The sequence below is a fragment of the Callospermophilus lateralis genome, chromosome 3 (assembly GCF_048772815.1).
Source record: "Callospermophilus lateralis isolate mCalLat2 chromosome 3, mCalLat2.hap1, whole genome shotgun sequence".
NCBI classification, from domain to species: Eukaryota; Metazoa; Chordata; class Mammalia; order Rodentia; family Sciuridae; genus Callospermophilus; species Callospermophilus lateralis.
In genome coordinates, this window is record NC_135307.1 from 108,316,328 (window position 1) to 108,344,064 (window position 27,737).

General features: G+C 36.9%; 1 protein-coding gene across 4 annotated transcripts in view; it reads left to right on the plus strand.

Annotated features, from left to right (window-relative positions):
- Positions 1-25,745, plus strand: part of Trip4 (thyroid hormone receptor interactor 4) — a 56,489-nt gene extending 30,744 nt beyond the window's left edge. For 2 of the 4 annotated variants that reach the window (XM_076850934.1, XM_076850935.1), the window contains exons 11-14: positions 783-907; positions 2,729-2,820; positions 17,668-17,770; positions 25,208-25,745. In XM_076850934.1, the coding sequence (XP_076707049.1) occupies positions 783-907; positions 2,729-2,820; positions 17,668-17,770; positions 25,208-25,275 (388 nt within the window). In that variant the 3' untranslated portion in view covers positions 25,276-25,745. The remainder of the gene's footprint in view (positions 1-782; positions 908-2,728; positions 2,821-17,667; positions 17,771-25,207) is intronic. The other 2 variants (XM_076850936.1, XM_076850937.2) reach the window with 1 other exon arrangement.
- Positions 25,746-27,737: the final 1,992 nt, after the last annotated feature.

Genomic DNA, 27,737 nt, shown 5'->3' on the forward strand with positions numbered 1-27,737 from the left:
TGTTACTTTCCATTATAAGAATGAGATAAGAGGGATATAATATTAAGGTACTTTGTTTCATTTGATGGGATGTGAAGAGAAACATCTTTTGTAGTCCTCGGAAAGCAGCAAACTAATTAAATTCTATTGAGTATTTAACTTCACTTGATTCTTTCAAACTACTCAACAAGTTGTTTACTTATCTACACAGAACATAACCCTATATAAAATAATTAGGAAATGTATATTGGTGTCATTGCAACTTAGAAAATAAAGATAAGCATTTTTATTTATAATTATTTTATTTTTAATTTATTCATAATCATTATTCTATTAAATACCATTCTTGGGAAGTTATGTGTCAGCATTTTCTGTCAGGTTGGAGAATAAAACAACAAGTCTTCCGGAAAAAAATTAGCTTTTGACTCAATGGCAATGATGTTCATATTTGTGGGACAACTTAGATGCTTAAAAACTACAGATTCGGGATTATAGAAGTTCCAAGACTAGTGAGAACTCCAGGACTGAGTTATGGGAATAAGGTGACAACTATCCAGGAATTGAGAGAAAAAAACTTTGTTCTGATGATAGGTGAAATTAGAGAACAGACTTCATCCTCAAGGGAAAGGTATTATGGGAGAAAAGTGTTTTAAGAATCCCTCTTGGTGAGACATCTTCTTTAGATCTCTTGGTTCAACTGAATAATTTGCTTCAGTATTTTTTTTCTTTCTTTTTGGTATATTGTGTCATCTTCTGGGAAACTAGAATTTAGATCCTTCCTACTAAATTTGTATTTGTTCAAGGGTGGAGGGCAGATCCTGGTATACTCCCCACAGAGGACGTCTTTGGATAGCAGCCACAGGCAAAAAACCCTCCCCTCAAGAAGTCTCAGAACTCCAGGCTACATATCGACTTCTCCGTGGGAAAGGTAACAGCTATGAATTCTTTCGGTCTTACATTTAGAGAGGAGTCATTGATATTCCTCTTCTTTCAATTTCTTCTTCCTGTGGCTTTTCCTCAGCTGAAAGGGACTTTTAAACCTTATATTTGCTTATTTACTGACAAAACATAGACAGTTATTCAAAGCATTAATACCTCAAAAAGAGAAAATAAAAATATCAGTTTCTAAAAAATCAACCAACTAATCTTAATTTTATCTAAAAAAAAAAAAAATCTTCTTTCCCTTTTCTTTTCTTTTCTTTTTTTTTTTTTTGCTATGAAAGTAATATAAATGATTCATAAGCTCTGGGATCTTAAATTGGGAAAAAAACAACCACAAATAATATAATCAAGAGTGACCCAAATAGAGACCTGCTATTGGATTCAGATAGATCAAAGGTGAGTGACCTGAACAGAGAATTTTCAGAATCACCCCAAGCACAGTAAATTTGGATCCTAAGAAGAACTTCTGACCTTAGACATCCTATGTCCCTTCCTCTTATCCAGCTCAGAGTTGTTTTGGAGATAGAATGAAAGGAGAATTACAGAACCACCTTTAAAAGTTTTTAATACATAAAGCTTAAGCAAGGAGTCTAGACTCCAAACTTAAGCAAGGAGTCTCTTAAAAACAGATTTATGGCTGGGAGCAGTGATGAAAACACCTGTAATTCCAGTGACTTGGGAAGCTGAGACAAGAGCAATTGCAAGTTCAAGTTCAGCCTCAGCAACTTGTAAGAACCTATATGAAAAAATAAAAAGGGTTGGGGATGTACTCAGTGGCATATTACCTCTGAGTTGAGTCCCTAGTACTAGAAAAAAACAAAACCCATATTTCTGGAATTAGGAATGTAGTTCAATGGTACAGTACTTGCCTAGCATGCTCCGGGACCTGGGTTTAATCCTCCCAAAAGAAAAAAATGAGGGGCTGGGGATGTGGCTCAAGTGGTAGTGCGCTCGCCTGGCATGCGTGCGGCCCGGGTTCGATTCTCAGCACCACGTACAAATAAAGATGTTGTGTCCGCCGATAACTAAAAAATAAAATAAAAAAAAAAAAAGAAAGAAATGAAAGGGTAAAAAAAATTCTATTTTGATTGGTACAGTTTGTTTTAGATTTGTGTCCTGACCTTCATGCTTATGTTTTTTAATCACATTTTTATAGTTTTTCTATTGTCACCTGTAGCTGCCTGTCTTCATTGCTAAAATCCATTATCATCAAGCTCCAGTCTGATCCAGTTGAGTATAGTAGAACTGATTTGTTTGGAATAAACTTGTAGGGTCCTTGAACTTTTTTTTTAATATATATTTTTTATTTGTTCTAATTAATTATACATGACAGTATGCATTTTGACATATCATATATAAATGGAGTATAACTTCTCATTTGTCTGGTTGTACATGATGTAGAGTTACACAGGTCATGTAATCATATATGCACATAGGGTAAAAATGTCTGATTTATCTACTATCATTCCTACCCCATGCCCCTTCCTCCTCCCTTCACTCTCCTCTGTCTAGTCCAAATTACCTCTATTCTTCCTCCCTCCCTCACATCCTTATTATGAATTAGTAGTCTTTGAACTTTGATGAGATGAGGGAATAGTTTTCTAAAGAAAAAATTTCCTAGTTTAGCTAGCCACTCACTAGGTATTTTGCTAAAATACAGTTATGCCAGAATCAAAACTCATTGTTTTCCTTATGGCTATAAATAGATAATAGAAAGAGTTATTTGTTCATAATTCAAAACAGATTCCTGAATTCCAGAGTAACAAAGAAGGAAATTTATTTAATCCTTTTGTTTTTCTTGATTCAGATGTGGAATTTCCCAATGACTATCCATCAGGTTGTCTTCTGGGCTGTGTGGATCTAGTTGATTGCTTGTCCCAGAAGCAATTTAAAGAGCAGGTAGGTAAAGAATACTTCTCCCGGGCAGATGATTGATTTGCCATCATGACTGACTTATAGATCCTCTAATACAGCATATCCTGAAGATAATAAGGTGCTAGCAAATATATTTAGACATATGAAGAAAAAGGGTGTCTTTTTTTGTTTTCTTTGTTGTTGGTTTGTGTTTTGGTATTGATTGAAACTAGGGCTTCATACATGCTAGGCAAGAGTTCTACCACTGAGCTACATCCCCAGCCCTTTTTATTTTTATTTTTAAAATATCATTATTTACTTATTTTTATGTGGTGCTGAGGATCGAACCCAGTGCCTCACATATGTGAGGCAAGCGCTCTACCACTGGCCATAGCCCCAGCCCTATTTTTATTTTTTCAAGATGTGATTTTGTTAAGTTGCCCAGGTTGGCCTTGAACTTCAGTCCTCTTGCCTCAGCCCCCTTAGTAGTAGGGATTATAGGTGTGCACCACCATACCCATCAAAATAGTCTTTTATTAGTTGCTGACGGACCTTTATTTTATTTATTTCTATGTGGTGCTAAGAATCGAACCTAGTGCCTCACACATGCTAGGCAAGCCCTCTACCACTGAGTTATAACCTCATCCCCAAAGGAGTCTTTTAATAAGATATATTGGGGCAGGAAAAGACCCTATCAATGACAGAAAAAAACCTAGTGATGCTTTGGTATTTGGTTTATGGAGAACTGATATATATACATTTCTAAATAGGAAACTATTGCCATAGTCCAGCATAAAAGTATAGGGTCTTCATCCCTTACTAAAGCTTTGCTTTTTTTGGTGAGGAAGTCTTCAAAAGTATCCCCTGAATCCTTTTGATTGGGTGGTGGGTATGATAGATCTGTTATTGCTTTTTAAAGCATTTGAGCTCATGATAGTAGGCAGGTGTGTTTGAATACCAATTGCTTGGATTGTGTCAGGTGTGTTTGTGTGTGTGTAGATGTACACATACATGTCTATTTTGTTTTTGATCATTGAACTGACATAACAAAGTACTTTTTTTTTTTTTAAATACCTTTATTCTATTTAATCATTTGTATGTGGTGCTGAGGATCGAACCCAGGGCCTCACATGTGCTAGGCAAGCACTCTACCGCTGAGCTATAGCCCCAGCCCCACAAAGTACATTTTGAACATAAGAGGGAGACAAAGGACTTTAGCTTAATTGAAAAATTCTTGACATACAGGATTTTTATATTTAGTTTCATACTGGCAAAAACGAAGCCTGAGGAGTCTCACTAATAGTATAGTTTTCCTGTTGTTTTGAACAGATACTATAGGTAATAGGACATCTACCACTATGTTTAATAAAGTGTGCTTCAGCTTAATTTTTCTCAGTAAATTGTTTGTTTTTCAGACTTACTTTTTTTGGGGGGTGGGGCGGGGGTCGGTGCTGGGAATTGAATCCAGGGCCTCTTGCATTCTAGGCAAGCGCTTTACCATTGAGCTATTCCCCTCCCCGCCTGCCTTGCTTTTTTTTTTTTTTTTTTTGTCTCAGGGATTGTATCCAGGGGCACTTAACCACTGAGCCACATCCTTAGCCCTTCTTTTTTGTGTTTTATTTAGAGAAAGGGCCTCCCTGATTGCTTAGGGCCTCACTAAATTGCTGAGTCTGGCTTTTTTTTTTTTTTTTAATTTTTAGATGGACACTATACCTTTATTTATTTATTTTTATGTGGTGCTGAGACTCGAACCCAGTGCCTCACACATGTGCAAGGTGAATGCTTTACTACTGGGCCATGATCCCAGCCCCCTAAGTCTGGCTTTGAACTGGAAATCCTCCTACCTTAGTGGCCCCTCCCCCAGCCACTGGGATTACAGGCATGAACCACCACACCTGACTCTGTGTTGCATTTTTGCTATTAATGCTTCCTTTTTTTCCCTTTACTATTCATAGCTATCTCAACTTCTTTATCTTTTCCTCACAGATTTTAGTCAACAGTTATTATCCCCCTACATTTCTATCTTTTATTTTCTTATGGGTTGCCTCCTCAGTCTGTTCTGATTACTGTTTGTGTCTGAGTACAACACATTTATTTATTTATTTATTTTTTAGAGAGAGAGAGAGAGAATTTAATACTTATTTTTTAAGTTTTCGGCGGACACAACATCTTTGTTTGATGTGGTACTGAGGATCGAACCCAGGCCACACACATGCCAGGCGAGCGCGCTACCGCTTGAGCCACATCTCCAGCCCACAGTGCATGTATTTTGATGTGAATTTTGACTCCTATTCTTTTGTTCTGCCATTAGTATTCGATCTAAACCTCAACAGAACCATAGACATGTGGAGGCTCTTCACTACCTTGCACTCTTGTCCCTGTACTATCTATGGGCCTTTTGACTGTTTTGTTTTTTTTTTAAGTGTCATCATTCTTCCTCCCTTCCCTGTTCCTCTTTTTTTTTTGCCTGTGGTGTTAGAGATCCAACCCAGGGCCTCAAGCATGCTAGGAAAGCACCCTACCACTAAGCTTTATCCCCAGCCTTCTTCTCCCCCGACCCCACACTGTAGAATTAATAATTATAAAAATACCTTATATTGGTATGGGCTTTACAGTTTTAAAGACTCACAGATCTTAACAACTTAATAAAACTTAGTGCATCATATTCTCTTCATGTTATATATGCATTCTAAAAGAGAACCCAGCTGCATCTGCCCATGTGGATGGTGACTGGAAAGGGGCCTTGTTTTACTTTCTCCTTTATTGATCAAGAAAACTACCTCCTGACAAAGGTCAAATTATTTCAAACTCTAGACAGTTAAATGATCGTTCTGCCACAAATTTATTCAGGAAACTGTAATCCTAAAGTATGGAATACCATGAGGGTTACAAGAATTAGAATTCAATTAACAAAGTAAATCTTTTTTTGGTTTCGTAAGGATACTCTTGTTTCAGGTGAACATGATGTTCCTCCTTCAGCTTACATTCTGTTTTATGTTCTGAGGTTGCTGAGGGCAGCATGTAGAAGTGTAGGAACCTTCCAATATGTTCCTTGTTGGAAGTCCTGTCAGTTCTCATTATGAATTTTCATTAGGTATGACATTAAAATATACCAAAATGCCAGAAACCTGTAGGCTTTGTCAAACACAGGAATCCCATATCATTTTTCCTTGGTCATCAGCTTTTCTGTGGCTTTTCACCATTGTTTCTTTCCTGTGTTTGAGTGTAGCATGTGAATATATTCAGGATTGATAATAGCCGATTGATAATAGTTGTTGTTATTTATTGGATAAAGATCTTTTCACTTCTAAAAATTGTAGCTTTGACTGGGTGCAGTGGCCCATGCTTGTAATCCTGGCAACTCAGGAGGCTGAGGCAGGAGGATGGCAAGTTCAAGACCAGCCTGGACAACTTAATGAGACCCTTCCTCAAAATCAAAACTAAAAAGGACCAGGTGTGATGGCACGTGCCTGTAATCCCAGTGGCTCTGGAGGCTGAGACAGAAGAATCATGAGTTCAAAGCCAGCCTTAGCAATAGCGAGGCGCTAAGCAACTCAGGTCTCTAAAACACAAAATAGTGCTGTACCAATAATAAATAAGTAAGTAAATAAATAAATAGGGCTGGGGATGTAACTCAGTGGTAGCACACTTTGGGTTCAATACCTAGTACTGTTAAATAAATAAATAAATAAATAAATAAAGTTGTAGCTTTGGCATTGGCTGCCTTTTTGGAAAATGTCTCGACCACCCTTGGTGTAATCATCTACCTATCTCTGTTTAGAGTTCTGTGATGTAAAAAATGTAGTTGTATAGTCTATTTTTGAACTAGAGTTCTTTAATGTAAGAAATATAATTGCATAGTTATACCAGCCTGATTTTTTTTTTTTTTTTTTGTCGTGGTGCTGGGGTCAAATTCAGAGCCTTGCACATGGCAGGCAAGGACTCCACCACTTTAAGCCTCATTCTTATTGCTAAAGAAACAAGTTGAGAATTTAGGAACAATAGCTCTATACTAGCATCTCTAAAACTATTCCATAGCATAGGTGTTCTTTGAAATATGTATCTTGAAAATGTCTTTGGATTAAACAAATTTATTGGTTTACTACAGAATTTTTCAGAGCCCTTAATATGCTGGTATACATTATGCCCTTAATGAGAGGTGAATATAATAGACAATGTCCCTAAATTTTTCTTTTTTTGGTTTGGCAGTGCTAGGAATTGAATCTAGGGCCTTATGTATGCTGGACTAACACTGAGCTACATCCCCCACCACACATGCTTGCATATTATCTGTTTACAGACTGCAGAACTGGTAACCTAGTACATATAGTTTAGAGAGCATTTGTCTGCTATGTTTGTTTTTCCTTTATCCTTAAGTCGGTGCACAGAGAGAACCATCCAGGAAAGTTTCCTGTGTGTTCTTCAGCATCTCAGCAAGCCTTTCTTATCACCCAACTGAATCACATTTTGTTTGAAAACCAGTGTGGATTTAATCATTTTTATTTCAACTCAAAGTAACTTCCTATATTACTTGAACCACATTTTACTTCTCTATTTCTGTTCCTAACATTTTTCTCCTTCAAAGAAACTCAGTTATTTACTTTTGACATTATGTTCTTGACTTTTCTTTGATAAATTAAAATCACCAAGCCCTCATTATTTTTTAACATAGTGTGATCATTTTGTTCTCTTAAAAAAAAAGAACAAAAAAGATTTTGTCAGTGATTGTTTTAAAATTAAGTGCACTTCACTATAAGTGGCTTTTAAAAAATATGTGCTTGGGCTGGGGTTGTTGCTCAGTGGTAGAGCGCTTGCCTAGTATGTGTGAGACCCTGGGTTCAATCCTCAGCACCACTTAAAAATAAGCAAATAAAATTAAAAATGTGTGCTTAACATGCTCTCTCCTGAGCTAAGAACTTGTCTTCCTTTTATCTTTTAAGACTAATTTGGCCAACATGGCTAATTTGTGCTGGAAAAAATCCCACCACTAGACTCTCAACCCTCCTCAGTAATGCCTGAGGATAACCTGGAGTAGGTAACAGTCATTCATAAAAGGCTGTGGGCTTAACTTGGGGGAGAAAGGTAGATGAGAGTCAACTCCTAAAAGCTCCTCCTGTATTCCCCTGGAAGGAGCCCTAGCAGTTTGCCAGCATTTTATCTGCCAGCAGCAGATGTAAGCTCTCAAAAACAGCAGGGAGGACTCTGACTGCAACAATGCATCAAGTCTGTGGTTTATAACCTCAATAGTCAGGCAGTTAAAACTTTTTTTTTTTCCTAACAAAGACATTTTGATTGCCAAATCCACAACCATTAGCAGCTGTGGTTGTGAATGGTTCTGGAGACCTAACAAGTCTTGAGATAAAAAGTTGAGTTATTGGCTTTTGTTTCAATGAGTCTGTGTAGGGTTTGTGCTATTTTTATCCCTGCCTTCAAAAGAAAATCTGATTGTCTGAAATCTTCAAGGCCATTGATTATTCTATTTCTTTTGAACTGAATCCATTCCACTCCTGCCAGCTTTCTGACCCTTTAGTCCTTTTGATCTTATGGCTTTTGTAACAGCCAAAACCCTATCTTCAAGGAATTATGCTGAAGCATTCTGCTGGGTGCCTACATCCAGTAATTGACACCAGCAATAGAATTTCAGTCTTCCAGTAGAGAAGAGAGTATGAGTATGACTTGTTTCTTCTTTAAGAGTGTCTAAGCACCATAGATCTTCAGGAAGATTACAGATATCACTTTAGGTTTGTAAGTCAAAGCTTGCATCACTAATGGATTGCCTGTGAGTCTAAGAGGGGAGATTAGAGTACTGAAGGAAGTAATAGTCAATATGTAGGCCAGGAATTGGCCTTGAAAAGACAAAGGCCATAAATTATCTTTTAAAATTTGTGAGGGATTTGGGGGTATAGCTCAGTGGTAAAGCTCTTGCCTAGCATGTGTGATGCCCTGAATTCAGTTCTCAGCACCATAAAAAATAATAATAAAATTAAAATATCCTCTATGTTGCACAGAGAAAATCTGTCAATTCATAGACCTGACAGTGTTCCTCAGGGATCACAGGTTATTATCCAGTTCAGCAAAGAAGGAAATTGTATATCACTAGCAAATAGCCTAATTCCAAGCAGTTCTTTAAATTCACAGCTCACCTGAGATAGGAAACCTATTTTCAGGATTCTTATGAAGACTAGAATATTTACTAGAGTTTCTAAGTCAGAACAGACTGTCTTTATCGTCATTTTCAGATGAAAATGGTTTAAGGAGCCTGGCACAGAGACACTGCCTATAATCCCAGCTACTTGAGAGCCTAAGGCAGGAGAATCACAAGTTCAAGACCAGCCTCTGCAACTTAGGGAGACCCTGTCTCAAAAAATTAAAAAAAGGACTGGAATATAGCTCAGTGGTAAAGTACTCCTGGGTGTAATTCTCAGTATCCAACAACAACAACAAAAATGCGTTTTAAGGAATAACTGTGTGTGTGTGTGTGTGTGTGTGTGTGTGTGTGCGTGTGCGCGCGCACGCATGCAGGTGTATATGCATGCATGTTTTCTGTTGTGCTGAAGCACAATAGAAGAGAGACGAGGAATATTGCCAATTTTTCATGTATTTATGTGAATTCTTCAATGTTTAGTTTTTCATCTAACAGTGAATGTGTAATTCTTAAAATTTTCTTATATTTTTTTAATCAATAAATATTTGAGTGCCTACTATAAGTCAGACACCATTCTAGACACTAAAGGAAACAAAAAGATACATAGGTTCTTTCCTTGGAAATCTGAAAGGCTACCAGATTTCCAACCAAATAAAATATAAAAAATATTTTATATTTTGTTAACAACCAAATAAAATATAAAAAATGGGGCTGAGGTTGTGGTTCAGTGGTGGAGTGCTTGCCTCACATGTGTGAGGCACTTGGTTCAATTCTCAGCGCTGCATATAAATAAATGAATAAAATAAAGGTCCATCAACAACTAAAAAATATTAAACAAAATCTAAAAAATAAAGATAACGCTTTAAAAAAATAATGCTAGAGATCAAACACAGGTCCTCAAACATACTATGTAAACTCTATACCACTGAGCTACACTCCCAGCCCAAAATAAATGTCTTAACAGAAGTAAGATTGCCTCTGAGGATTTGAAGAAGGGAGTGATTATTTCTAACTCAGAGGAAATCCACAAAACTATTAAGAAATGGCTTCAATATGTGCAATGCCCTGGGTTCAGTCCCAAAGTACTTAAAAAAAAAAAAAAAAAAAAAAGAAAAGAAAAGAAAGAAAGAAACATGGCTTTGAATTTGCCTTGAAGAAAAGTAATAAACATTATCATTTTGATGACTTATTATGTGCCATGCTTAATATATGTTATTTTCTAAACTTCACAACAATTCCAAGCAAGATACTATTATTCCTCTTTTAGAGATAAGGAACTTAAAGCTAAGATAGTACAAACAACTTGTGTAATGTTGGTCAACCCATGTTAAAATTGGGAGTTTGCTGTCCAAGTCTTCCTATTTACATGCTAGCACAGCATATTCTTGCTGTGCATGGTGAGGCACTCCTGTAATCCCGGCTACTTGGGAGACTGAGGCAGGAGGATTCCAAGTTCCAAGCCAGCCTGAGCAATTCAGGGAGGCCATTTCAAAAAATAAAAAAGACTGGTGATGTAGCTTGGTGATAGAGCCCTTCCCTAGTATGTGCAAGGTCCTGGGTTCAATCCCTAGTACTGCAAAATAAAAAAAAGAAAAGCATATTCCAAGGAGAGGAAGTAATGTGAGCAAAGGCACAAATGGGAGGCCAGATGAGGTGGTGTGTACCTGTAATTCCCAGATAACTCTGGAAGCTAAGGTAGAATGTCAAGGTCAAGGCCATCAAGAATACTGATGGGATGTTATGAGGATGTAGGAATAATGATGGCAAATCAGTTGGTTGAAAGAAATATGTAAGGGAAGAGGAACAAGCAGCAAGCAAGAATGGAAAGGTAGATTGTGGTCAGAAAGTTGATAGCTTTGAATGATAGGCTGCAGAATTAAGACCTTTTTTTCTAGTGAGTTGCAGGATGGGGAGGAGGGTTTTGAAGGTTTTATGAGGCAGTAACATGATCAGAGCTTTGCCTGAGGAAAATTCATTAGCAGTGGGCTGGGGATGTGGCTCAAGCAGTAGCGCGCTCGCCTGGCATGTGTGTGGCCCTGGTTCGATCCTCAGCACCACATACAAACAAAGATGTTGTGTCTGCCGAAAACTAAAAAATAAAATATTAAAATTCTCTCTCTCTCTCTCTCTCTCTCTTAAAAAAAAAAAAAAAAAAAGAAAATTCATTAGCAGCAATGTAGAAAATGGATTCAAGTGGAAAGATTATGAATGTAAGAAGACTAGTGAAGAGAGTGTTATAGTCTAGGGTAGAAATATAAAAAGACCTGTTTTAGTATAATGCCTATGGAATTAGGCAGGAGAAGAACATATATAAGAGATTTAATATAGGTAGAATCTGTCATTTGTTGTGATACCTTGATTTTAACCTATAAGTTAAAAAAGTCTTAGAGAAAGTGGTCTGCTTGACCTAGAAGGAATCTGCTGTGGCCTTGATGTTTTTACAATCTGCTTGAGCCTTCTTGGTTTGTCATCCAATCTGTTGTGTCATCCCAGTGACAAATTATCTCCTAATTCAATATTGTATGCCTCAGAATATTAGATAATCACACATTCAAGGAATATTTATTATTTTGTATTATGTGCCAGGCATTATAATAAAGACTAAAGATCCAGAGTTTTAACAAGATCTTCCATTCCCTCTATATTATTAAGCCTACTAGAAGAAACTAACAAAAAAAAAACCAATCATAATAATTACATGGATAGTGGAATGCACAAAGGAGGGGACCCAACTCCTAACTCAGCTGGGTTTAGATGGAATGGGGAGAGTTAAGGAAGCTTCTAAAAAAGGGCAAATTCTACCAGGTGCAGTGGCACTCATCTGTAATCCCAGCTGCTCCAGAGGCTGAGGCAGGAGGATTGTGAGTTCAAAGCCAGGCTTAACAATAGCAAGGCACTAAGCAACTCAGTGAGACCCTGTCTTTAAATAAAATATAAAAAATGGCTGGGGATGTGCCCCGGAGTTCAATTCGCAGTACCCAATAAAAAAAAAAAAAAAAAAAAAGGGAAATCCTGATGAAAGCATAATTTATATCTTCCTCAATGTACCATTTTTTTAAAAAAATTTTTTTTAGTTGTTTATAGACCTTTATCTATTTTTATATGTGGTGCTGAGAATCGAACCCAGCACCTCACACATGCCAGGCAAGTGTGCTACCACTGAGCTCCAGCCCTAGCCCTGTTTTTTTTTTTTTTTTTTTTTTTTTATGAGAGAGGAAAGAGAGAATTTTTTAATATTTATTTTTTAGTTATCGGCGGACACAACATCTTTGTTTGTACGTGGTGCTGAGAATCGAACCCAGGTTGCACGCATGCCAGGCAAGCGCGCTACCACTTGAGCCACATCCCCAGCCCCCAGCCCTAGCCCCTTAATATACCTTTTTTGTTTGTTTTGTACTAGGGATTGAACCCAGACACATTACCACTGAGCTATAGTCCTTTTTATTTTTGTTTTTGAGTCAGGGTCCTGCCAAGTTACTTAAAGCCTCACTAACTTGCTAAAGCTGACCTCAAACTTGTGATTTTCCTGCCTCAGCCTCCTGAGGATTACTGATATGTGTCACTGAGCCTAGCCTTCAGTATACTACTTAGTATACTATTCTATATCAGGTCATTATGCCGCATGTGTTGGGGGGTGCTGGGGATTGAAACCAAGGCCTTGTGCATGTGAGGCAAGCACTCTACCAACTGAGCTATATCCCAGCCTTCATTATGCCTTTTTCCACAAGGAGAGCTCCTTTTCATCCTTTAAAACAGCTCAGATATCACTCCATAGATTCTTCCCTGACCCCAAACCAGTTTTTGTCTGATAGAATTAATCATTTCCTTCTTTGAGCTACTGGGTTCATACTCCTATAACTGTAGTGTTACTGTATTTTTTATTTCTTTCCTTGTGTTTTTTTTTTTTGGGGGGGTGGAGGTTACATGTTCACATTTAGTTCCTTTAGCTCATCATCTATGTTTTATTCACCTGTATGTCTCCTAACATAACAGTCTGGCTCATAGTGAATGCTTAGTAAATGGTTATGCCAATATTGAGAAGCAAAGAGTGATTGATATGTGAAAAGCCATAAATGTCATGTATAGGAATTTGAACTATATTCTAAAGGCAACCATATAAATGATATAATAAGATGTATATTTTATTTTTTTTAATTTAATTTTATTTTATTTTTTAAAGAGAGAGTGAGAGAGGGAGAGAGAGAGAGAGAGAATTTTAATATTTTTTTTTTTAGTTATCGGCGGACACAACATCTTTGTTTGTATGTGGTGCTGAGGATTGAACCCGGGCCGCATGCATGCCAGGCAAGCGCGCTACCACTTGAGCCACATCCCCAGCCCCAAGATGTATATTTTAGAAAGACTGTACTGAACCCAGCATTCCCTCTTCTGAAATATACTTCAAATCATTATCTCATAAGGATATCTGCACACCCACATTCATTACAACACTATTCACAATAACCAAGATATAGAAACAATCCAAGTGGCCCATCAGTGGACAAATGGATAAAGAAAATGGTGTGTATCATTCACATATATATGTTGTGCCTATGTTTATATAACAGAATATTACTCAGCTTAAAAAATGAAGACTGGAGGACTTCATGCTAAGTGACAGAGGCCAGATATGAAAAGAAAAATAATGTATGATCTCATTTATATGTGAGATCTTTAAAAAAAAAGTGGGGGGGTTGTCAAATATAGAGAGATAAAGAATGAAACACTGGTTACTAGGATTGGGGTTTCAGAGAGGAAATACAAAGATGTAGGGCAAGGAATACAAAGTAACAAATATGTAGGATGAAAGGTCAAAAAATCTAATGTAACTGGCTGCAGTTATCAGATATTAATTACCAGGTGTAAACCCAGCCATTTTGGAGGCTGAGGCAGCAGGATTACAAGTTTGAGGCCAGCTTCAGCAGTTTATCAAGACACTCAGGAACCTAGTGAGACTCTGCCTCAAAATAAAAAGGACTGGAACACCCTCAGTTCAATTCCTAATTTACCATCTCCCCGTGCCCACCCCACCCTACCCCCCCAAAAAAGGATGCAGTTGCTTTCAGAATATGCCTCTTTGGCTCTGTTGTGTTTGTGGCCTCTTATTGGACTCATTTCCTTCTCTTTTTCTGAGTTTTATCACCTCAATCTTCTTGGAGTCAGTTTTTAGCTAACTAGATTTCAGAGCCTGATGTCATGTCCTACCTAGTTCCTTGAAGTTCAATCAAGAAAACCTTCAGCATATATATGTGCTTTGGCAATGAGCTCTTTATTAACTCTTTGTTTTGACTCTGAAGGTAGGTATAAGATTTATAGGTCATCTGAGACTTAATGTGAAGAATGACATAGTTTAGGAATTATTGATCATATTAATACAAGAACTAAATGGAAGCTTTTGGAGTTGGGTAAAAATGCCCATTTGGCTCTAAATCAGAAGTGGTTGCCAAAAAGTACTACCTTTTTTTTTTTTTCCTCTCTCATAAAAATGGCAAAAGAAATGTTTTCTAGATGACTGGTGAATAATTTCCCTCTGGAGAGGAGAAGAAAGTGGCTGTTTAGTAGTTAATTACCTGTTATGCTAGATAGCTGTGAAATTTATGAGGCATTAAGGAAGAGTAGGTCCACCTCAGACTGGAAGCCAGGTGATAGAAGTCTTTGTAGACAAGAACAACAGCAACTGTCTGAAGAGTCTTTTACTAAATATGGATGGTTGCTTAATTGTAAAACCCACATTCCTTAAACTGTGTATTATTCCATTTCATTGATGCTTAATCTAGCATCCTCTCTGAACTGAATGTGACATCATGTTTATTCACATTCTTCACCTCTCTCTCTTAACTTACTCTTTCTCTAGGTCAGTAATTTTAGTCTTTTCACTCTTTGGTCAAAGATCCCTTTCTTACAACTATCACTGACTTGTTAGAATATAATGTGGTCCTTAATGCACAGGCATTAGGAGTTATTATGCTTTTTTGGAGGTACTTTGACTTTGCCTTAGTGTCCTTAATAATGAAAAATAATCCTTCCTTAAGCATGAAGGCCTTGCTTTATTGTTTGTAGGCTGCTTTGCTCCTCATTTCTGTGTCTTGTAAGCCCTGTGTTTGGTGGTAGGGTGAGAAAAGGGATATTCCCATGGAACTTAGATTTGAGATTCAGTTAGGAAAGTAGATCTTAATGTTTATCTTCATTATAAGGCATGATTGGTCCAAGGAGTTTATCATAGTATCATTATATTTGTCCCTCAATTTTCCAGTTTTCCTTACTATTCAACATTTACTTATTCTGTTAACATACGTCAGAATTATTTTCTTTTCTTTTGTATGTATGTGATGAGAGATGGGGTGTTAATGGGAATTGTACCCAGGGGCTTTTGCATGCTGGGCAATCCCTCTACCACTGAGCTGCCTCTCTAGTCTAATTTTTTTTTTCCTGGTACCAGGGATTGAACCTGGGGTGCTTAACTCTGAGCCACCCTGCCAGCTCTTTTTTGGGGGGTAGGTATCAGGGATTGAACTCAAGGGTACTCAACCACTGAGCCACATCCCCAGCCCTATTTTGTATTTTATTTAGAGACAGGGTCTTGCTGAGTTATTTAGGGCCTCGCTAAATTGCTAAGGCTGCCTTTGAACTCAATCCACCTGCTTCAGCCTCCTGAGCTGCTGGGATTACAGGGATGCATCACTGCATCTGGCACCTTTTTTTTTTCAATTGTCTAATTGTCTGTTTATTTATTATGGTACTGGGGATTGAACTCAGGAACACTCTACCACAAAGCTACACCCTCAGCCCTATGTATTTATTTAAGACAGAGTCTTACTAAGTTGCCAGGCTGGCCTCAAACTTGCATCCTTCTGCCTCAGCCTCCCAGGTCCCTGAAATTGCAGGCATGGGCCACTGTGCCTGGTCAGATAATTTTATTGTAAAGGGGATCTGGGAAAAATGGGGTAGTAGCTAGTATAGGATCTGGGGAGACATTTTTGTTTTATAGTAAATATTACAGAATATTTATGTGTTATTGGGATTAATCCAGTAGGGAAGAAAGAGTTACAAGTGTGGTAGAAAGGGGAGAGAATGGATGAAATGGTTGGCCGTTTTGGAAAAGCAGAGCTGTGAAGTCCTAGCAGCATTGTCCTTTTTGTAAGCTATAGAGAAGGGAAAAATTAAAGAGATGGTAATTGTGACTATTGATGCTTTGTTCTCTGTAGAATTAGGTTTAAAGATATTGATGATAGCCTCTGGTCTTACTTGTGCCAAAGCACCTCAGTATGGGAGCTTACTTCCTTCTAAATACCCAGCAGTAACAATTGGTCCCTGCTTTTTTTTTGAGTTCTAAGGATCCAGGGGATAAGGGAAGAAGAGGGTTCACCCTCCCATCTTTACTGTCTTTTCCACTGTGACTATTTTGATGTTGCTTGTGAATATGTTTGTGGTTGATACTTAATATTAAGTGGGTTTTTGGGGTTTTTTGTAGTTGAAGATGGACAGCACGCTTTCATTTTATTTGCTTATTTTTGTATATGGTGTTAAGGATCAAAACCAGTGCCTCACACATGCTAGGCAAGTGCTCTGCCATTGAGCCACAGCCCCAGCCCCTTCAATTTTCTTATGAAGGATATGCCACATCTGTCCTACACTGAAAGCTATGGTATATGGTCAGAAACAAAAGCTGCTATTACCTGTTTTCTGTACAGTATCAACTTATCACTTTGGACAGAGTGATCAGTAAAGAAGTTTATGCTTCCACTAGATAAATTTGAATTTTCTTGCTTTTTTTTTTTAACTGAAACCTCTATTTCTACTTTAGAGTCTTAAATCTTTGAAAGAATAAGAATGGAAAAATAATTTCTTATTTTTGTCTTTTTTGGCCATGTTTTGGATCAAACCCAGGACCTTATGCAAGTGGGAAAGCTAATTTCATATTTTATAGTAGTTACTAGGAGAACAGCTTCTCTGGTAATTAAGTCTGACCCAGATGCCTATCAGTCATATTTGTCCATCTTGCTAAATACAGGATATCCCAAGATAAGAACTAATGTAACACCAGATCAATTGGGCATTGCTAGAGAACATTTTCTGCCAACCCCTAATTGTTCCTTAAATTGTGATTGTGTACTAAGTATAGTCTTTTTTTAGGTTCTGTGCCTGTCTTTGTAGAAGGAATAAAAGTTCTAAGTATTCAGGCAAATTTGTTTTGTGATAAGAGATCCAAAAAAGACTTTTAAAACAATTTTCAGAATTGTTCTGCCAGTTACCTTTTTACCCTAAGACAGCTTTTACATGTTCATGCCTTTCAGAATGAATCATCTTCCTTGACTTTAGTGAGAGAAGGGCTGTGTGTACTGTTGCTGGCAGAATTTCCACAAATGTTTTTCTAAAGTCTTCCAGTGCTTCACTTGGGTTGAACCAATATTTCTGAAAGAGACCTGTGAATCTCCCAACTCTGAGTTGTTTGTGTTAAAAAGAATGGTCAGTTCTGATTTGCCTGGAAGGATGTCAGATATCCTTTGCTTATGAAGCAGTTCCCACTATTGAAAGCCAGAAATGGCAGGCAAGAGTATATAAAACTGTGCTAAAGACTGCAGAAAGGTGAAATTCTGTTCTTGCTTGTTGAGCATAATCCTCTTTACCTAAAAAATGAGGAATACTATCATCAGAATGTCAAGGTAAAATCTGGGACATGCTTTGATATCTTTAAAATTCAAAATTTATCCCAAATAGCTTGAACTTTTTATTTTTATAATTCACAGTTTCCAGACATCAGTCAAGAATCTGATTCTCCATTTGTTTTCATCTGCAAAAATCCCCAGGAAATGATTGTGAAGTTTCCTATTAAAGGAAATCCAAAAATCTGTAAGTCACTATCTTTGATGATCTAATTTTTTTTCTTTTTTGTTTTGTATCTCACTTGTCTAACTTTAAAATTATTTGTTCTGTGGTATTCCTAATGGGAGGATTCACATTATTATTTTATCAATAACTTTACTGTTGGATTTACTACAATATAGCCTTCCCAAAGTATCCTGATCCACAATCATTAGCATGATAGTAAATCACCATAAACTTCTATTTAGAACCCCATTACATTAAAATGCAATTTGTTACCCAAAAGAATGCTTTGCCCCACTGTGATGCTCATCAGAGAAAGTAGGGATCTAATACCAGTGACAATATTGTCATTTATCCATTGTTCTTCAATATTTGTTCCAAGAATAAAACTTAAAATCTTTTTTTAAAATTTTCTGTTTTTATTAGTTATGACAATAGAATGTATTTTGACATATCATACATCTTAAAACTATTTTTTCATTTGTTTTGTCACATGTTAGGCAATGTTCTACCACTGAGCTATTCCCTAGGCCCTTGTGTGGTTGGTACTGGGTATTGAACCTAGGGGCCCTTTACCACAGAGCTACATCATAGATTCTTATTAATTAATTAATTGTCACCGTGTCTTGCTAAGTTGCTGAGGGTGACCTCGAATTTGTGATCCTACTGCCCCAGCCTTTGGAGTCATTGGGATGATAGGATGTGTCATTGTGCCTGACTATATATGTATTTTTTTAATTTAATTTTTTGGTGATAGGGATTGAACTTAGGGCCTTGAATATGCTAAGCACACTCTCCCAATGAAGTACACACCTTCAGTCCTTAAGTTGTTTTTCATTTGTTTGGATTTTTGTTGTTATTGTATTTTGTGGTGCTAGGGGTTGAATCTAGGGCTTCATGCATACTAGACAAATGCTGTAGCACTGAGCTACACCCCCAGTCCAATGAGTGTCTATTTTAGAGGCACCACTTCCCATATTTCCCTTTATTATTGGTTCCTATAGTTGTGCCTGAGCCCTCTTGCTTTTCATTCTTTTTGAAATCTCTTAATGGTTTATTTTCTATGACTTTTGCTCTTAGGTTTTTGTAATTATAATACCCTTTGCATATTGCCTTATCAGGAAATATTTGTTGACTTTACTTTCTTCTTTGAACTGATTAGCTCCCACTTTTCTTCTCTCTAGTTCTTGAAGTAGCCTCTTCTATTTCACATCAATCACAAAAAACATATAATGGTGCCTTCTCTGGCTAACTTCTATTGAAAATCATCAATAACAACTCCCATTTGCTCATGTCAGTTACTGTTTCATGCTTCCATATCACTGTTTTCCCATTGTATGAATTGGGCAGTTCTGAGGCATGCTTGTTTTTACTTGTACACAACTTTACCTCCTCCTATACCTTGGGTAACAACTTGCCTTTTTATAAATCTGTTCTGTAGATAAGTACTTCTCAAACTATGAAAAAATAAAAATCACCTAGCCAAACTATAAAAACACAGGATCCTGGGTCCTGCTTTCAGATGATACTGATGCTATTGGCCAGCTGACTATATTTTAGCATTGTTTTTCATCACAAGATGAAATGCTTGGAATATCAATTTAGTGTTCACTGCAAAATTTAGGAACTCTCATGATTGATAAGACATATTTTCCTGAGATTCCTATACATAAGAAACTCTGAACAAAGTTGCCTTTGACTTACATAGATTATTTACTTCAGACTATACTCCAGTTATTCCAGTTATTGGCCAGGTAGCCTTGGAAATTCTTTTTTCCTCTCTAGTATTGAGAACTGAAATCTTCTTTCACATTCCCCTATTTTTTATTGTGGTGTTCTAGAACTTCCTCCCCCATTCCATCCTCACCTTGCTTTAGATACTGATGGCAGTCCTGTTGGAAGAAGGAGAAATGGAGATGGGTCTTCTCTCTCAAACAACTATTACTTGATCTTTAGTCCCAGTTCCCTTTCTCAGCTTTATTCCTTGTCTTAGTTTTCATCTACTGTTTAAGACCCTGTGAAAAAAACATTCTGTGTAAGTAGAGTTTAAATATTTTTCTGAAATGTTTTATTTTAGTACTTTTTCTACTCAGAGACCCACTTTTAACACATATATGTCCTTCATTTTTCTCCTGTGGGGTGAAAGGGATGAAGGAGAATGATGTTTTTAAGAGAAAGTTTTGATACCTTATGTCTTTCACTTTATCCTGTTTCTATTAGTTAATAGAACATTGGTCAGAAACAATAGTGAAAATGTTTCTAAAAGGAAGAAATAGAGCTGAGCTTAGTGACACATGACTATAATCCCAGTGACTTGGGAGGCTTATGCAGGAGGATTACAAATTTGAGGCTAGCTTCAGCAACTAAAACCCTATCTCCAAAAAATAAAAAAATAAAAAAAGTTTGACTAGCCCATATGGATCTCACAAAATATTTCTATTGAGAGTCAGCCTAATCTGAGAATTTAGTCTGGTGTGAAGTTTTCTATTTCCTTTAACTTCTTATTTCATCATCTTTCATTCATCTTTCATTCCTCATTACCATTTCTAAAAACCTTCTTCTTTACTGGAACTCCCTTTCCTTCCTTTAGGCTCTGGGAGAAACTTCCAGTTCTTTAGAGCTAGAAAATTTTGTTGTTGTGTTTTGTTTTTGTTTTTACACTACTGGGAATTCAATACAGGGATGTTCTATCACTGAGCTACATCCCCAGACCTTTTTATTTTTATTTTTTATTTTGAGACAGAGTTTTTATAAATTGCCAAGGCTAGTCTTGTACATGTGATCCTCCTGCCTTGGCCTTCTAGTAGCTGGGATTACAGGTATACGCCACTGTGCCTCTCTAGAGCTGGAAAAAATTTTAATCCCAGTACCACATGAAATAATTAAATTTCATAGTATTAATAATATTAATACTCAGAGTAATGTGGTTTAAATGTTTCTTTGCAAGATGCTTAGAAACCTCATCACCCTTTATAAGTTGGTTCTATGAGAAATATATTTCAAATTTCAAACTTTTGACTTGCAAATAAATTTTTAGAATATTCCCCATTTAACATGTTATGTTTTTTGTGTGTATGTGTGTGCATATGTGTGTATATATCTTTCTTAAATTAAAAGTGTATATTTGATGTATGTTTTTGGATATATAAACTTGAACTTTCTTGACTTTGGAGTAATTTGTGTCACTAAAATTGAAATAATTCAGAAAAGAGTAGTGTGCAATATAACATCATTGGCTTCATGTTTGCTTAAATTAGGAAATGCAAAAAAAAGTTAATTATAGTAGAGTATATAGATTGAATACTCAAAGAGATAAAGGAATATTTTTTGTATGTGTGGTACTGGGAATTGAACTTGGGCCCTCTATATGCTAGGCAAGTGTGCTACCACTGAGCTATCCCCAGCCTGGAAATTTTTTTTTTTACATTAACTACATGTTATATACACTCATGTAAATTCTATACTGCCTTTTATTTTATTCAAAGCATGTGAAAAATTCCTAGAGAGTCATATGGATTGATGACAAATACTTTTTTTCTTGTAACTTCTTGCCCATCTGCTGCACATGGACTTGATATTCTTTTATGCATTGTGATTGAGGATGTGGTTTAACACTGAGATGCTTTAGGTACTAAATGTAAATACAGGAACTAAGCATTGTCTCTCTCCTACTAAGAGAATGTATTGTATATTACTGTGATTCACTGTCTAGATCCCAAGTCTTAAAAGATCAAGTCAAGGGGCTGGGGATGTGGCTCAAGCGGTAGCGCGCTCGCCTGGCATGCATGCAGCCCAGGTTCGATCCTCAGCACCACATACAAACAAAGATGTTGTGTCCGCCGATAACTAAAAAAAAAAAAAAGATCAAGTCAATTAGAATTCAGAGCTCAGGGTTCCTTCAATCTGAGAATAGCCATTATATGAGGATATGCCTTTTCCCATAAGAAGCCTGAGTCTCTTGCTTCATTGCCTATAGTTGGCTCAAGAGTTGCTGGTATTGGCAGTCACTCTGGTAGGTATTAAGCTTACAAAGATGTCCTTGATTAAAAAAAGAATTCACAAATTATTGGCCCATGTATGGTTTTATTAGATAGGCTGATTGAAGAATTTTGTAATCCCTGGAATTTTGCAATCCCTGGGAAAGGCCTGGAAATCCTTGTTCCTCTTGGATCACCTTCCTCCTATTAGTCTTATATTTTATGACATCATCATCAAAGCTAGTGATTAGTTTGTCTACCATTTACTGTTGATTTTACCTGACATGATCCCTCTTGATGCCTTTCACAATCAGACAGGAGTTTTCTGAAATTTAGATTTGGAATGTTCTTATACAGTAAGTCTTTGTGAAGAAAATTTTTATCTCTTTTTTTTAATATGAGGAATAGAATACATTTATAGACCATTTATAGACTTGCATGGGATTATATGGTGACTCTAGGGTGAAACAGGCCATAACTAAGAACTTCAAAGCCTCCACATAAATAATATAAATACCCTTACTTCTTCAGGGGATTTTGAATTTATGAATAATTTTCTCCAGGTGTGATGGCACACAGCTTTAATCCCAGCAACTTAGGAGGCTGAGGCAGGAGGATCAAAAGTTCAAGGCTATTCTCAGCAACTTAGTGAGGCCTTAAGCAATTTAGCAAGACTCTTTCTCAAAAATAAAAAGGGCTGGGGATGTGGCTCAGGGGTTAGTTAAGCACTCTAGGTTCAATCTTTGGTATGTATAAATAAATAAATAAAGTATACAGGAGGATATGCATAGGATATATGTAAATACAACACCATTTTATATAAGGGACTTCAGCATCTGAGGATTTTGTTATACATTGGGGTTCTGGAACAAATCCCCCACAGATTCTGAGGGACAACTGTATTATTACAATTAGTTACTTGATTAAATTACATAATATGTGTAAAATACTTAGCACAGTGTCTTGTATATAGAAAGCACATAATGTTACCTATAATTTCAACAATTCTGAGTGTATAGAGATTTTTTTTCCTCCTTTCATTTTATATTTGAGTAAACAGGTTTACAGAAGTTGTATTTTTCTTAAATCTTCTGGTTTTAGTTTTCCTACTTTTTTTTTTTATCAGGTTGCCTCAGGAACAAATTATTCCAATTCACTTTTTTTTCCTTCTTTTGTTCGATTAAACCCAGGGCTTTGCACGTGCTAGGTGAGCACTCTACCACTGAACTACATTTCAAGCCTCCCCGCTTTTTTATAATTTCATTTTGAGGCAAGGGTCTTGCTAAATTACCCAGCCTTGACTTCAAACTTGTTGATCCTCCTGCCTCAGCCTCCTGAATCACTGGGACTAGCAGGCATGGAAGCACATACCTATAATCCCAGAGACTCCAGATGCTGAGTAGGAGCATCACAAATTTGAAATTAGCTTCTGCAATTTAAAATGAAAAAATAAAAGGGCTGGGGTTATGGCTTAGTGGTCAAATGCCCCTGGGTTCAATCCCCAGTAACAGGAAGAAAGAAAGAAAGAAAAAAAAAAAAAAAAAAACTAGTAGCTGGGGTTAAAGATGTGTACTACCATGCCCAGTTTCCAATTTACCTTTCAATTTTAGGGCATAATATTATAGAGCTGGATAGGACCTTCAGTACTCTCTAGTCTAATTTCTTCTAGAGTTGAAAAAAATTGAGGACAAGAGTCACTATGGAACATCCTCAAGGTTATGCAGTTAGAGTCTCAAATAAAATTGAGAACTGGATGTCTGGAGTCTCAGATGAAATTCTAAATTCTGTCTTAGCTTGTCCTAAAATACTGAATGAGACTCAATACTTATTTCTGTATACCACCACCTTTTACAGTGTATAAAGTTTATTTGATATCAGCTACTTTGGGTTACAAAGTTGTAGTATCTATCTTCTTTGTTTTAGTCATTTAATGAAGGCATTTTTTGAAAACCAACCATTTGACAGTCACTGTGGTAATGTTAGGAATACAAAGGCAAACTTGCCTTGTAGTAGGGCTCTTTGCCAGATTGCTGGCACATGTTCAGGTTTCCAGCCAGGCAGCCTATGGGATGAAAAAACTCCTAAAACCCTGGGAATGCCCTATGCTCTAAAGCCCAAATTAAAATCAACAGCATTGTGAGTATTGTTGATGGCCTTCAGGGTTTCATTGAGTGACAGTTTCTGAGGAAGCCCAGAAGAAGATGTAATGTTATTCCAAAAGCAGGTGTTATTCCAAAAGTCTGGAGGAAGGGGATTTAAGAAAACATGGATATTTGTTAGGCTAAGGTTTTCTCTCAGTCTCCTTGTGTGGTAATCAGGGCATGTATTCTTCTCTTAATTGGACAAATGAGATCACTGAAATCCAGAGGCTGAATGACTTGCTTCAGATCATACAACTAGTTAATACCAGAGACAATGGGCTAGAACCTTGGTCTTCTACTAGTTCAGTGTTCTTTCAGTTATACCTAATTGCCCAACAAATGAAAATGACAACATATGAATGGCATTGGTTATAGGTGTGGGCCCAAAGTATACCTGGGTGCCCTTGTAAACCCACACCTCTTTATTTATTTTTTAGAGCTAAAGTTGAACTGAATTGTTTCTATTTTTAGCATCAACTTCTCTTGACTTAGATGAGGGTTTTTGTGGGAGAAAAAAAAATTGCAAGCTTTTTTCTCAGACCAGAAAGACAAGAACTCTGAAGATTCTCTTTATGATGTGGATGATTCAAAGGCACCTACCACTGAACCAAATGCTATCCTGGTAGATCCACGGAATCACAGTTCAGATCACATATTAGTAAAGTTCCTCTCATTTGGATCACCTGGGACACGAAAATTGCTTGTTTCTAAGTTTAACACAGAAGAGTCATGTGGCCTATGGCCTATGACCTTTACCCTTCTTAGCTGGTGATAAAGGGGCCCTTTGTCAGCAAAGCATTCATGTGGATTCAATTCCACTGTTTCAGGTCACTCGCCCTATTAAGTCTGAGACAGCAAAGAGGTGAGTTGAACTGATTTTCTCACTGTGAAAGAAAGTTCATGCATTATGCTGAGCCAGTTAACAGGTCAGCAGAATGGATTTCTCACTCTGTAAAATACCTTCCTTTCTTTATTACATGTTAATTTTCTTAAAAACTTTGCCTTAGTATCAAATACCCAGAAAAACAAAAACAAACAAACAAAAAAAAAACTTTGTTTCTTTTCTAGGAGCTACAAAATTAGAAAGATTTAGATTAGATTCTTTGCACAAATAATACTTTGTGTATGTATACATATGAGTCCAAATCCATCCATCCATATACAGTGTTCTCACTGCTTTCTCATTCTTACAAAATGAAACTCTGAAGTTTGGAAGTATCTGAGTCCTAAAGCAAGATAATTGAATGTGACAGGAACACAGTAATCAGAAGACCTGGGAAGCCATGAAATATTTGCATTGCAAATTTAAAAAAATAAATGAGACTTTTTTTTCTTCCTTACAGGGAAACTGGATTCCAAGATCCATCAAGGAGCAAAGAAGGGGTTAATGAAGCAGAATAAAGCTGTCTGACCCAGGAAAAAAGGAACTATACAGCATAGTGGAGTTTTGTGTACTAAATTTGCTATCCACTGATCCTTTGGAATTGAAGCAGTAGAAATCTAAAGACTTGGTGTCAGGCTTGAATCTCTCAGAATTTAAACTCTTAATGAAATCTGTATATTTTTCTTAAAGAATTGGGATTCTTACTTTATGTAGTGGGTCAAAATCTTTGAATACACTATTTATAAAAATTTATTTTAAAAAAATTCTAGGTCTTTGACATTTTTGTAATTATGGTAGGGCTGGGGAAAGGGTAGCTTAGTGAAAGAGGAGTTGTCTTGCATGTGTGAGGCCCTAGATTCAATCCCCAGTACCAAAAGGACAAAGTACAAGTTGGAGATTACATTTTCTTCTGAGATTTATATTTGTAGCTAAGGAAGTTCTTAACCCGGGTTAGCAATTTTTTTAAGGGACTACTTGGGTTTAATTTTTCTTTTCAAAATGAAAGTCTGATAGGGTAGTAGGATGTTTAAGGAATCCTAAGTATAATACAAACCTCTGATGACACAAAATATTTTGAACAAGCTTTTTGCTGGAGTCCAGCATCTCAAAAACATTTTTTTTTTTTTAAATTTAAATACTGGGGATTGAAATCAGAGGTCCTTTACTCCACTGAGCTACATCCCCAGCCCTTTTTACTTCTTAATTTTGAGATAGGGTCTTGCTAAGTTGCTGAGGCTGGCCTTGAACTTGCAATCCTCCTGCCTCAGCTTCCTGAGTAACAGGCATACACCACCATATGGGTTCCAACATCCCTTAATTGAAAAGTGAAAAGCTAAGTTACCCTTATTGGCCGTGTTTACTTGCTAGTTTTTATATTTGGGGTGGGAGCAAAAGAAATAACCTGAAGAAGCACTTCCACTTTGTTCGTTAGTTCGAGAAGTCAGGACAAGGAAGGATCAGATTGGGAAGAGATAGAACCACCTACTAAAGCACTGTGAAGCTGCCCGATTTATTTTGTTGGTATTGCAAAAGCATAATGTGGATGGAGCAATTCAAAACTTGAAAAAATAAAATCTCTTCAGTAAGTACATCCAAATACCCTCAAATGCTGAAACCCAAACTATTTGTAACCATCCACAAACTATGAGCTTTAGAAAAACAGGAAACAGGTTTGAAATGAGATTTTTTACTAGTCCATCTAGCCTTACTTTGTGAAGCACTTTGTTTCTAAGTCTGTTCTGAAGAGTTATCAGAATCTCAATTGCTAGCATTGTGAGGAAATCCATGGTCTTAATTGTGTATGTTCTACTTTTTATAAAACACCACCACTGCACTGGGGAATTCAACTCACTCTAGTAGTTATGTGTATGACTTAAAAAAGAGAGAGTGAGGGAGAGGGAAAAAGTACTCTGTATTATAAAAAGATTAATTTCCCCTTTCTTTAATCTTTCATATTCAGTATTTATTTGCATTGAAATGCCTCCACTAATTATACATTGATGTTCTCGCAACTGTGAACCCTGCTTGTTGCATTGCTATAAGCATTGGTTCTATAGGGCCTGATCATTCTGGATTCCCAGGGAAAACCCATCAGATTCCTATTCTGGTGATACAAATATGCAGTGTTCTTTTTTCTTTTCAACCTCTGGAGAAAGTGGCAAGGACAGCTAATGGCACTTCTTTATTGAAAAAAGTCTTTTTAGTCTCTTGGAGACCCTACTATTAATGAAGGTATAAAGCACTACCCACCCTGAATTCTGTGTTGTTGAAGTTGTCTGGCTTGCTTTCTTGCTTTTGTGTGTGTGTCTGCGCTGGAAATTGAACCCAAGGGTGCTTTACCATTGAACTACATCCCCAGTCCTTTTTTTTTTTTTTTTTAAACATATTTATTTATTTATTTATTATTATTATTAGTAGTAGTAGTAGTACCAGGGATTGAATTCAGGGGCATTGGACCACAGAGCCACATCCCCAGCCTTTTTTTCTATTTAGAGACAGGGTCTTACTGAGTTGCATAACGCCTTGGCTTTTTGCTGAGGCTAACTTTGAACTCAACAATCCTCCTGTCTCAGCCTCCTGAGTCACTGGGATTACAGGCGTGCACCACTGGGTCTGGCTATTTTTTAATTTTAAGTCAGGTCAGCAACTGCTAACTTGTTGAAGCTGGCCTCAGATTTATGAATCCTCCTCCTTCAGTATCCAGATTTCCTGGGATTACAGGTATGCACCATTGCACCTGGCTTGTCTGCCCTTTTTTTTTTGAACTGAGAATTTTGCTGAGAATTGAACCCAGTGCCTCATACATGCTAGGCAAGTGCTCTACCACTGAGCCACATCCTCAGTCCCTTGTTTGGCTTTCTTAATACTAAAATAAAACTGAAAGGTAGAAAGGAGACAAGGAGCCTAGGCAGCAAAACAATAACAAAAACAAAACAAAAAAGTTTCTCTACTTTTTATTTGAAGACAACCTGTACACAGAGGAGTCTGGA